This window comes from Apodemus sylvaticus, chromosome 1 (genome assembly GCF_947179515.1).
Source record: "Apodemus sylvaticus chromosome 1, mApoSyl1.1, whole genome shotgun sequence".
Lineage (NCBI taxonomy): Eukaryota > Metazoa > Chordata > Mammalia > Rodentia > Muridae > Apodemus > Apodemus sylvaticus.
Window position 1 is genome coordinate 18,658,932 of NC_067472.1, and position 13,331 is coordinate 18,672,262.

The window sequence follows — 13,331 nt, forward strand, 5'->3', positions numbered from 1 at the left end:
ATGGTATGCACTCACTAATAAGTGGATATTAACCTAGAAAACTGTAATACCCAAAACATAATCCACACATCAAATGAGGTACAAGAAGAACGGAGGAGTGGCCCCTTGTTCTGGAAAGACTCAGTGAAGCAGTATAGGGCAAAACCAGAACAGGGAAGTGGGAGGGTTGGGTGGGAAAACAGGGGGAGAGAAGGGGGCTGATGGGACTTTTGGGGAGTGGGGGTCTAAAAAAGGGGAAATTATTTGAAATGTAAATAAAAAATATATCGAATAAAAAAATTTTTTAAAAATGAAAACTATTTCTCCATGAGCACAGATTAAGACCTCTGATACCACCATATACATAGACAGATGTGTAAAAAAAAAAGTATCTATTTTGACTCTCAGTAAAAACTCTGGACTTTAACTTTTAAAGTGTTAGACTTGTTCAGAGTTTGGTAAAGGACTCACGTATTTTCAGAGTGAATATTAAGAATAAAGAATGTGTAGTTTCCAGAAGTTTATTATCAAAAATTAAAGGTAGGATAAACTTCAAAAGCTATTACTCATTACTACTATAGCTAAAGGACCTTGAAAGTTGTTAAACTAACATATAACATGGATTAAATATATATAAATGCACAAAATTCCAGATAAATTAAGTCATTTTTATATATTTGAAAATGCTTTAGAACTGATACTGAATATTTATAGGCAAGTGACTTCAATGGCTTCTCTAATTGTGGCTCACAAGCCAAACACAATACAGCTCTTTTGTGTGGGGGGTTGGCTTGAATATGAACCATCAGGTGAGGATTTTTAAGACATGAGGCCAAATTCTGAATCTTTAAAACGATTTTAAGCCATGATTAAGTGGCATCCTAGAAATATCAAAACCACACAGAGAGAGTAAGTAGAAAAGACATTTTAATGATGGGAATGTGAACATGGAGCCGGCAGGGTGTCTAAGGTGGTAAATGACCTCACTGGGCTCCTGTAGCTGCAGAGGCGTAATCTCGCCCTTGCCCCATATAACACAAAGAGTGTGCCATAATAACAATTATAAACTTTAGTGCTAAAATAATGTCCCAATATTGGTTTATCAACTATAACAATATACCAAACCTAGGGAAGACATCTATACTATGAGCAACTGAGTATGTGTTTGTATGTGTGCACTCCTGTGTGGGGGTGTGTATTCCTATAGTAAGGAACACTAATTACTAAGGTCCCGTTGTAGTGTACAAGCAGCTCTCTCTCACAGTAAAATTGTTTTAAGATATAAAACTGACAGACACTAAACCAGATTTTTGAATCATTGAAAACAAGCACCTCCGGAAGATGGTGTAAGTTTTAGTGTTAGTTTCATCAACTGTTAACAACAACACTAGAAACAGTTGAAAGAATATTGTCAAACAAGAACTGATAGAGGCACATCTGTAAGAAGACATACAAATGGCCAATAAGCACAAGAAGGTATATCACCACTAGCCACTGTAGAAAAGTAAAATAGTATCTCACCAGTGTGTTAGCAGTAGGTTTTTCTCATGAAGCCCTTATTAAGCTAAGGGAATTTCTAGTCAAAGCTTTTTGGGAGGACTTATCATTTTTCCAATGCCGTCTTGTGTTTGCACATATCGATGTTGTATTTGCATTGTCTAATCCATCAAAACAATAGTTTATATTTATTGGGTGGATATTAGATGAACCTTGCATTCCTGGTGTGAGGCCTACTTGGTCAGTGTTTGGCTTTTTTGTATATATACTGTTGAAAATGGTTTGTAGATATTTTACAGAGATTCTCTGCATCTATGTTTAGGAGGACTATTCATCAGTAGTTTTCTCTTGATGTCTCTGTACTGTTGGTAACAGAAATATTGGCCTCAAATGAATTGTGAAGCATGCTCTCTTCCTCCATTTTCTGGAATGAGTGTGAAGAATTGGTCTCCCTTTCAATGCTTAATGAATCTAGCCTTCTTTGAGAAAAGGTTGGGTTTTGTTTTAATTCTAGTTCAATATGTCTTTTCTTTTTATATGTTTATGTAGAATTTCTCCTTTCTCTGAGTCTAGTACTTTATTTTGTGAAACAGAGTCTCTCTGTAACGGGCTAGGCTCAAGCTTGCTGTGTATCTCTTGCTGTGTTCAGCTAGCCTTGAACTCATAATTCTCCTTCTTCAGCCTTCTAAACGCTAGGGTTACAGGCATCAGCTACCAAACTAAGCTAAGTCAGTTTTAATATTGTATGTATTTCTTGAATATTTAAATCAACTCATTATCTCAACCATTTCCCTAAAGTTATTCTTAGTATTCCTTTGCCAGTTTTATCGATTTGACTTACTTCATGGCCTTTCATTATTAATTCCATTATTCAATGACATTTTTTATTTTCTTCCTTAGTAGGTCTACTAAAGGAGTGTCAGTCAGGTTTTCACTCGTTGATTTTCTCATTTTAGTTACCTCTGTTACTCCTAGAGGTTATGATAGAACTGCAGTGTTTGCCCCTTCCCTGAGCCTCCGCAGAGCCCTCCCATGTAGACCTCTTTTTGCTCTCTTTCATATTCATGGCTTCTTTTTTATTAATTGTTATTACATGCATGTATGTATATTTATATGCATAGATATTTCTAAACACCGTCTTCTTGGTCTGTATACTGTCACTTTATGTATGTCTCAGGGCTGATTATTTGGTATTGTAAAACCAATTGCTGTGCTTTTCCCTGGAGAAGACTATTTCTCCCCTCAGCATTGCTTAGTTGCCAGTTCTTTTCTTTAGGGTTGAAGCCTCCTGGCTCTCTCTGTCTACTTTGGCATGTCCTTGTTCTGCTTATGTTTAGGTAGTCCTGTTGGTGAGATTTCATGTGTGTGTGTGTATATATACGTGTCTGTGTCTGTGTGTGTGTGTGTGTGTGTGTGTGTGTGCACGCGCGCGCGCACATGTGAATGGAAGAACTAAAGCATATTGGGTGTCATCCTTTATTCCTGTCCATTTTACTTCCTCGAGGCAAGGAACTCACTGTTTTGGCTCTGAACAATCTCTCAGATCTGTTTGCCTGCACTCTGTGATACTGGGCACGGGGATGCAAAGTTTATATGCATGCTCAACCATGGCTTATTACATAGGTGATAAGGATTAAACTCTTTTTTTTATTCGATATATTCTTTATTTACATTTCAAATGATTTCTCCTTTTCTGGCTTCCTACTCCCCAAAAGTCCCATAAGCTCTCTTCCGTCCCCCTGTAACCCCATCTACCCCTTCCCACTTCCCTATTCTGGTATTCCCCTATGCTGCTGCACTGAGTCTTTCCAGAACCAGGGGCCACTTCTCCGTTCTTCTTGGACATCATTTAATATGTGGATTATGTCTTGGGTATTCAAAGTTTCTAGGCTAATATCCACTTATCAGTGAGTGCATACATGATTGATCATTTGAGACTGGGTTACCTCACTTAGAATGATGTTCTCCAGCTCCATCCATTTGCCTAAGAATTTCATGAATTCATTGTTTCTAATGGCTGAATAGTACTCCATTGTGTAAATATACCACATTTTTTGTATCCATTCCTCTGTGGAGGGACACCTGGGTTCTTTCCAGCTTCTGGCTACTACAAATAGGGCTGCTATGAACATAGTGGAGCATATGTCCTTATTGCATGCCGGGGAATCCTCTGAGTATATGCCCAGGAGTGGTATAGCAGGGTCCTCTGGAAGTGCCATGCCCAGATTCTGAGGAACCACCAGACTGATTTCCAAAGTGGTTGCACCATCTTGCAATCCCACCAACAGTGGGGGAGTGTTCCTCTTTCTCCACATCCCCGCCAACACCTGCTGTCTCCTAACTTTTTGACCTTAGCCATTCTGACTGGTGTGAGGTGAAATCTCAGGATTGTTTTGATTTGCATTTCCCTAATGACTAATGATGTTGAACATTTCTTAAGGTGCTTCTCAGCTATCCAAAGTTCTTCATTTGATAATTGTTTGTTTAGCTCTGAACCCCACTTTTTAATAGGGTTATTTGGTTCTCTGGGTTCTACCTTCTTGAGTTCTTTGTATATATTAGATATTAGCCCTCTGTCGGATTTAGGGTTGGTGAAGATCCTTTCCCAATCTGTTGGTTGACGTTTTGTCCTTTTGACAGTGTTCTTTGCCTTACAGAAACTTTGTAGTTTTATGAGGTCCCATTTGTCAATTCTTGATCTTAGAGTGTAAGCTATTGATGTTCTGTTCAAGAACTTTCCCCCTGTGCCCATGTCCTCAAGGGTCTTCCCCAGTTTCTTTTCTATTAGTTTCAGTGTGTCAGGTTTTATGTGGAGGTCCTTGATCCACTTGGAGTTGAGCTTAGTACAAGGAGATAAGAATGGATCGATTTGCATTCTTCTGCATGCTGACCTCCAATTGAACCAGCGCCATTTGTTGAAAAGGCTATCTTTTTTCCACTGGATTCTTTCAGCTCCTTTGTCGAACAGGAATTCAAGGCCCATATCTAAACATAGTAAAAGCAATATACAGCAAACCGGTAGCCAATATCAAACTAAATGGAGAGAAACTTGAAGCAATCCCACTAAAATCAGGCACTAGACAAGGCTGCCCCCTCTCTCCATATCTTTTCAATATAGTTCTTGAAGTCCTAGCTAGAGCAATTAGACAACATAAGGAGGTCAAAGGGATACAAATTGGAAAGGAAGAAGTCAAACTATCACTATTTGCAGATGATATGATAGTATACTTAAGTGACCAAAAAAACTCTACCAGAGAACTCCTACAGTTGATAAACAACTTCAGCAAAGTGGCTGGTTACAAAATCAACTCAAGCAAATCAATAGCCTTTCTATACTCAAAGGATAAGCAGACTGAGAAAGAAATTAGGGAAATGACACCCTTCACAATAGCCACAAACAGCATAAAGTATCTTGGGGTGACCCTAACCAAACGAGTGAAAGATCTATATGACAAGAACTTCAGATCTCTGAAGAAGAAAATCGAAGACCTCATAAAATGGAAAAATCTTCCATGCTCATGGATTGGCAGGATTAATATAGTTAAAATGGCCATCTTGCCAAAAGCAATCTACAGATTCAGTGCAATCCCCATCAAAATCCCAACTCAGTTCTTCATAGAGCTAGAAAGAGCAATTCTCAAATTTATCTGGAATAACAAAAAACCCAGGATAGCTAAAACTATTCTCAACAGTAAAAGAACTTCTAGAGGAATCAATATCCCAGACCTCAAACATTACTACAGAGCAATATTGATAAAAACTGCATGGTATTGCAATACTGCATGGTATTGGCAAGTGGATCAATGGGATAGGATTGAAGACCCAGAAATGAACCCACACACCTATGGTCACTTGATCTTCGACAAAGGATTAAACTCTTGATTGCTAAGTATTCTTACTCACTTGGGCATCTTCCTGGTCCCTTCTTCAGTTCACTTTTTCTACAATTTTATAAAATTTACACAAATATTTTGAGCCTTTTTTTCTCTCCTTCAGTTCTTCCCAGATCATCACTAACCACTCAACTTCATGTTCTGTTTCCTCTTTCTCTCCCAAACTCTACAAACACAAATACATAAAACAAACAAAGGGGAAAAAGACAAAATAAAGAGAAAGCAACAACCCAACCCAAGCCAACCCAAACCAACCCAAAACCTGGAGTTTGTTCTGTGCAAGCAGCCACTAACTCCTGACCATGGGCTTGCCCTGAAGTGTGGTTTATATACTCAGTGACACTCCATTAGAGAAAACATTTTTCTCCCTTTGCCAGCAGATTTCAGTTGCTGAGAGTGCCTTGGTCATTGATGGCACCCTATATCCCTTACCTCCTTTCAGAGCTAGGACTCGGTCTGGCTTGACCTTGTGCATGTGTGCAGGCTGTGCAGGCTGCACCAGTCTCTGTGAGCAGAAGTGTGTGCATCACTTCTGCGAGTCTGGAAGGCACTCCTTCCTTGGAGTCATCACTACGTCAGGCTCTTGCATTCCTTCTGCCTTCTCTTCATGTAGATCCCTGAGTCTGGTGGTGAGGAGTGTCATGTAGATGGAGTGCTAACAGGTCTCTCACCTTCTGCACTGTGCAGCTGTGGGTCTGTGGTAATTCCCATCTACTGCAAGAAGGAGCTTTTCTGTTGTGGTCTGAGTGAGGGACTGATCTATGGGCATCACAGTATGTCACCAGGAGTCACTTTATTGCTCTGTTCCTCTAGCAGAGTAATATGTTAACTATATATACTGTATTTCCAGCAGTAAGCTTCCCCTAGGCCTAGGACAGTCTTGTTCTTGGCCACATTAGCAATGGACTTCGTGCCATGAGATGGGACCCATACCTTTTTTCATTTCTTAAGGAAGAATTTTAGGCTATGGATTTACGATCATTTTTGTTTCTAATATCGGAGTCTCCGGCTAAAATTTTTCCCTAAGCATTGCTTATGCTGTATCCTATATATTCTTTTATGTTTTCATTTTACTCTTTTCTAAATATCTTTTATTTCTTTTTCATCTCTTCATTGGTCTATGCACTTTTCATTTTTATAGTTCTTTAATAAATGTGGATTTTCATATTTCAACTATTTAAAGTATAATCCTGTTGATCAGGAAATATACATTGTATTATTTAAATTATGTTTAAATTATGAGATTTATGTAGGCCCTAACATTTCTCTATTTGGAAGGTTGTTCTTGTGCCCTGGAAAACCAAGTATATCCTGCTACTGATAGCTGGAATGTTGTGTCAATCAGACAGGCCAAAGTGACTTCAAGTGTTACTTGAATCTTCTACCCAGCTTCTTGAATTGTGTGTCATGACATAACATGGAGTTGTGTAACTGAATGTGGGGTTGAGAAAAAAATTAACCAATGGAAAAGTTTCTGGATGTGCAATGACTGAAAATTAATTCAAAATCATTCCAGTCTCATAATATACTCTGACAACAAACAACTACAGGGAGACGTTTTAGGTTTATGACCCTTTATTTCAGGGAAGTCAAACTGGGGCATGAATGGTCTATCCTCAGTCAAGATCAGAGAGAATGAGTGCAGGCCACTACCCTTCTCCCTTTCGCCACTCTGAGGTAGACCAGGACTTAAACCCTAGAAGTGCTGCTACCACAGTGGGTTGGATCATCCCACATCAATTAACATTATCAAGACAACCCCTAACAAACATGCCCACAGGCCTGGGATGATTCTAGATAATCTGAAATTGACAATTAAAACCAACATTGTAAAATTCAAATTGTGAAATCCATGTGTTTCTGGTAGCACTGGCTTGTGTTGTGTCACGTGACTTGGTTCTGAACACCAGCTGCACATGCTTTGAGCTGCACTTGCCTTTTTGCTAGGCCATCTGAATGCTGCCTGCCATGCCTCAGCATGTTGAGAACAGTGTACGTTGTAAATTTCCTCCAAAATGCAGAGTTTTGGGCTCTTACAGAAAGCATTGATATAATAATTATGGAAAATAAAGACTTCTAATATTTTTGTGACATCATTCCTCAGATTGTAAGTATCAAATAAGTATTATCTCCAGATTGGATTGTGTTAAAAACTGGTATTTAAGTTGCTGACTTGTGTGTTAATACTAAAAATTATTAAGTTAATTTGGGGTTGGGATTAGGACAGAATTTTCCATAATTTTCTGAAATGGCCTAAAACATACTTCTAAAATTTTGTATTTTTATTTATACAAAGAAGTGTTCTAAATATTGATGATTATAAACAAAATGTCAATAAATTGTGAAAACATTGAAGATATACTCTTCAGGATCATTCATCCAAGATTTAACATTTATTTGTATGTATGTATTTATATATGTATGTATGTATGTATTATGTATTTGTTTGTATGTATGCATGTTTATGTGTGGGGGTGCTCTACCAGCATGTATGTTAAAGTACCTTGTAAATATAATGCCCATGGAGCCAGAGAGGGTATCATATTTCCTGGAGCTGGAGTTAACAACCCTGTGGTTCTGGGATTGAACCCTGATTATCTTAAAGAGCAGCCAGTGCTCTTAACCTTTGAGCCATCTCTCTAGCCCACAAGGTTTAATTCATCATGAAAAATGAAAATATCCATATATCTCTTTAGTATGTAATTTGCTTTTGTCTTTAATAACTGGTAAACCTTTTGTGTACCAAAGTATTAAAGTTATGTTTCTAAAAAAAGATGTATTTCTTTATATTTATTTTATGTGTATGAGATTTACTGGCATGAGTGCGTGCGTGCATGTATGTGTGTGTGTGTGTGTGTGTGTGTGTGTGTGTGTGTGTGTGTGTGCATAGAGGCCAGAAGAGGGCATGAGATATCCTGCAACTGTCAAAGATAGATGTCAGCTGTTGTGTGGGCGTTGGGGACCAAATTCAAGTCCTCTCTCTTCAAGAGCAGATGGCCAGTGCTCTTAATCCAGAGCACCTAAAATTAATCTCTTTATTATTATCATCAGTAACTGATTGTGCATATATATACATGAGGTCGCATAAACCTTGTGCTGAGTTCACTCGTCACCATTCATTTCAAGCAGTACCGAACTCTAGACTAACACAGTGTAGTGTCTGAATCATCCCTCTCTCCTTCCCTCCAACACTGCTGATAAATTCAGTTCTATTCTTTTTGTTTTCCTCCGTGTGATGAGTTATTTCAGATCAAGAGTTCCCATATGGGTTTTTATGGTTTTTTTATTTCCTTATTCAAAAAGTCAGTAACACATTTACTATTAATTCTTTTATTCTTTTTAGCTCTCTGAACATATTTATAATTTTGAAGTTCTTAGGTTCTGAATAATCTAATGTTCAAGTCTTCAAAGGGATAGTTTATATTGGCTGCTCTTTTCCTGTCTTGACTATGGTAACACTTTCCAATTTTCCTTTCATACCTCATAATTTTCTTGTTGAGAATAGTGCATTTTAAGTGCTATGTCAGAGAGCACAGAATTCTTAGCTGTCCATCCCAGAGGCTGACTTTGTTTCCTTTTGCTTGGCCTTTTAGTTACCAGAATTAGTGCTCCAGTCTATCACACTTGCATCAAGCAGTTACTGACATCTCCAATTAAAATAGTTAATCCTTTGAAACAGGAAAAAATGACTCAGAGGGCCAAGTTCAACTCCTAGCACCCACAGAGAGGCTCATAACCATGTGTAACTCAGCTTCCAAGGATGTCAGACACCCTCTTCTGGCCTCTGAGGGCACTACGTGCACATAGTACACAGACATACACACAACAAAACACCCACACATATTAAATAATTTTTAAATTAATTCTTCAGAGATATTTTAAGGTCAATTACCTTGTAGTTTCCTTCGCATTGATATAACTTAATGATAAACCAATAACAGATCAGATTGTGCTTCTTAACTTGACAGTAAGGCCAGGCCAGTAGATATACTGATGAAGGAAACACAGTAAATACTTGGATGGTAGCATGCCTTCTTGTGTCTTCCCTATAGGAGCACTAGGGTTCATATTTACATGTGAGTATATAGGCAGCTAAAGCTCTCTAAAGTTACTTCTAAATGTATGCAGCCTTCAGGATTAAAGGGTGGAAAAGAAAGATTAATAATTTTCACTGCGGCTATCCTATTTCCCCAAATTTCTCTTAAAATTTTATGTGAGCCTGATAATCTGTGTCCTGTCCCTACCAGAATCACAGCTTCAAACTGTCTGAGATAATGGCTTTGGGGGGAGGGGGTCTGTAGTTGGTTTCCTCTAAATCTAAAGAGCTGCTGCTTTTTATACCAGGGCTTTTCATAACCTTCCAGTATAAACTTAGGCAGAGCAGTTTTGCTCAAAATTATTTCCCTCAGCTACTTTGTTACCAGTGGACATCATAGGTGTTTCTTCTAATTTTCTATGCAATAATCATATTTATAAAAGTAACCCTTGTTACTCTTGGTATTACTTTCCTAGGCTTTGCAATAACAAATTACTATGCCTTAAAACAAAAGAAAAAAGCCTCTCGTACTGTTTATGAAGCCAGAAATCTGAAATCAAAATGTCAGCATGGTTGGTTTCTGCTGGAAGCTCTGAAGGAAGATCTATTCCATTCCTCTCCCAGCTTCTGGGAGCTGCCAGAATTCCTTAGCATAGCAGCCTCTCTCTGGGCTTTGTGTTTATCACCATAGTGGGTTTTCCCTGTGTCTGTGGATCTGAAGGTCCTTTGCCTTTGTATTACAAACACAGCCGTTGTTGGGAGACTGTATTCTACAAAGCGTACCATTCATTAAAAAGTGTCATTTGAAAATAAGTATGGTCTCTTTTGTGAATCAAATGATGTTTTATGAAAATAGGATTGGATATGCATGGGTCAGCAAGTTAGCATTACTGCTATGTTTCTGTGTTCCTTAAGATAACTTATATCCTCCTTTAGTTATTTTATTCATGCTAGTAAGAAAAGGGCCAGCAGAACCTTGCTCCTCCGTTCTGACTTATATGTCTGTTTTTAATCTAGAGCCCAATAACTATCGGAGCATCCATGGCCGGGCAGTAAATGGCAGCCAGTTGGGAAAGGATTACATCCAGCTGAAGAGCCTGCTGCAGCCCATCCGGATCTACTCCAGAGCCAGCCTGTATGGCCCCAACATTGGACGGCCCAGGAAGAACGCCATTGCTCTCCTAGATGGGTAGGCCAGATAACTCAGCTGTCTTACAGCACTGCTCATGAAATATAATGGAATGGAGTATTTGTGTTTATTCTGGTTATTTTCAGGATTAAGAAGAAAGGAAAGACTTTCTCACTGCAGTTTACTCCTAAATCAGAATTATTTAACAAACAATAGAACTCATTGGGGGCTTCTAGAGTTGGGAGAAAGGGGAGGCATACCTTAGACTCTGGGTTGCTTGAACAGGATGCATTATTTGTAAAAGTATCATCTAATATAGGATTTTAATGAATCGTTTTGTATTTTGAAAAGTGTGTAAAAACAATACAAGTATTTACAAATTAAAGGAGAACTTAACTAATGCTTCAGTCACAAACATCCTGCAGAACTATTATCACTTGCTTAATTTCGACTAATCTAACAAACATCTTTTGTGCATTGATGCAAAATGTTCTCTAACTCAGCTTTGGCCGTGGGCCAACCTCAATGAATAATGGCTGAATAATGACTATGTGCATGCAGATTTGGTCTAGCTACACAGGCTTGGAAGACATTTTTTGCCAATAAATAAAATAATTAGAATTAAAAAGAGCCACAGTAGAGCAAGGAAGGCTATGTGTATGTATATATTAGTTGAATCAAGGCTCAAAGCAAGAATAAGAACAATGAGGTTGGGAGATTCCCGTGTTATGTGTGGCAGTTACTCAGAGACCAGAATAGGAATGGTTATCCCTCCAGTTTGGTTTGAATGAGACAGTTCCCAATGACGTGTGGAGACCAAGCAATTAGATAAATGTCATGCAGATATAAACAGAGATGAAAAGAAAGAAAAATGCTGTCTCCTGAATGGCTGTGTGTCTTGATGGCTCATAGGACTGCCTGATTACCTAATCTTCGTTTGAGCGTGTGAACATAGACGACTTTACTGAATATCTGGGGAAGGCGCAGGGATTTATATGGTAACAGCAACAGCAAGGCAGAGTTTAATATTAGCCATTTTTCTCTATTTACGTCACTGAACTTTTATTTAAGCTACCTTTCTTAGCCTGCTCTTCTTTCCCTTTTGCCTCTTCTTGCTCAGTAGCAGTTTACTTCCTCTTCTGTTGGGAATGCCACGGCCCTGGTCCCTGCTCAGCAGCGAGGGGCTCCATCTGCAGACTCACTGAACTGCCTTCCGCATTGGTCTCATTGCTCTCCACATGTGTGCAGGGAGCAGCGGGACGGAGGCTGCTCTCATTTGTTCTGTTATACTTAGTGCATAAAAACCCGTCATAGTGCACTTAATCATATTTCACCTATAATTAAGAAAGCCTAATCACACTATCCTTTAAGTATATATCGTTATTATCTTAAAGTATTCTTTTTCTTTAATGATTTGATTAATATGTTCCCATATGACACATAGTGTCATGGGACTGTATCAATCATTTATTCATTCTAAAGATATTTCTTCATCAACAACTAAGCTCTGAGTAATATGGTAGGAACTAAGAAGAATAATAAACAAAACAGATACATTCTTTGCTCTCATGGGGTATTCGTTAAGTTAGGAGAGGCACACATTGATCAGAAGCATAACAGCAAGACAATATGAAAAAGCACTACATGGTTATATTAATGACTGTAAGTCTTATGGCTTAATTGAATTAGAGAAATCATGGAACCATTCCCTTGAAAGGTGTAATGTTAAAGAACGATTCATTGACTGCACAACATGAGAAGTAAACAGTATCGTGGTTACTTTTGTTTATATAGGTTTAGAATGAAAAACATGTACAAAGACCCAGAAGATGAAGACTGGCTAGGCTGGCTGCAGTATCAGAGTAGGAAGGAAGAGGTATGTTGTATGAGGAAGTTCTTTCTAATGGCGTGCAGGATGACAGGGGATGTTTTAAGCTGGAGAAAGAAATTACTTCTTGTGTTAGTTTGAGTTCTCTAGAGTCACAGAATGTATGGATAGTCTTTATATAGTTAGGGAATTTGTCAATGACTTACAGTCTATAGTCCAACTCCCCAACAATGATCAGCAGCAGCTGTGGATGGAAGTTCAAGGATCTAGCAGTTTCTCAGTCCCATGAGGCAAGCAGGCAAGGAAGAGTGAGAGAGAGTCTTCCTTCTTCCAATGTCCTTATATATCTCCAACAGAGGGTGTGGCCCAGATTATTGGCGTGTGGGTCTCCAGCAGAGGGTGTGGCCCGGATTAAAGGTGTGTGCATCCATGCCTTTAATCCCAAATGGTCTTTAACTCGGAGATCTCCTTGTCTTAGCCACTATGCTTCAAGGTCTCCGTGCCAAGATCCAGGTCAGAAACTTATATTTCTGAGCCTCCAAATTAGGATCATAGGTGAGCCTTCCAATTCTAGACTGTAGTTCATTCCAGATATAGTCAAGTTGATCACCAGGAATAGCCACTACATTTATTGTATGAAAAGAATGTTGTGTATACTCTGGAAAATACATTAGAACAAAACCAGAAAACTCCATGAGAAGATTGCTGCAGAATACAGAGGGGAAACTGTGGGGGCCTGAGGTAGGCTGGTGGCTGGTGGCAGTAAACTCGGTAAAATGTGGTCGTTTGCTGGGAATGCGTAGAAGGATGTGATGCAGACAGTGGTCAAGTGGACGGTGTCATCTCTGAAATGAGGAGACAGGAATCCTTCTAACTAGTCCTGGGAATAAAAGAGACACTTTTATTTCCATCCTCTGAAACTAAATATAGATCTCAAAAGTATCATTTAATAGATGTAACAAGATCAGG

At 38.8% G+C, this 13,331-nt stretch overlaps 1 protein-coding gene across 1 annotated transcript in view; it reads left to right on the plus strand.

Moving 5' to 3' along the window:
• Positions 1–13,331, plus strand: part of Hpse2 (heparanase 2 (inactive)) — a 282,113-nt gene that overhangs the window by 35,446 nt on the left and 233,336 nt on the right. Inside the window, exon 3 of the mRNA XM_052182103.1 lies at positions 10,423–10,594. Within this exon, the coding sequence (XP_052038063.1) occupies positions 10,423–10,594 (172 nt within the window). The remainder of the gene's footprint in view (positions 1–10,422; positions 10,595–13,331) is intronic.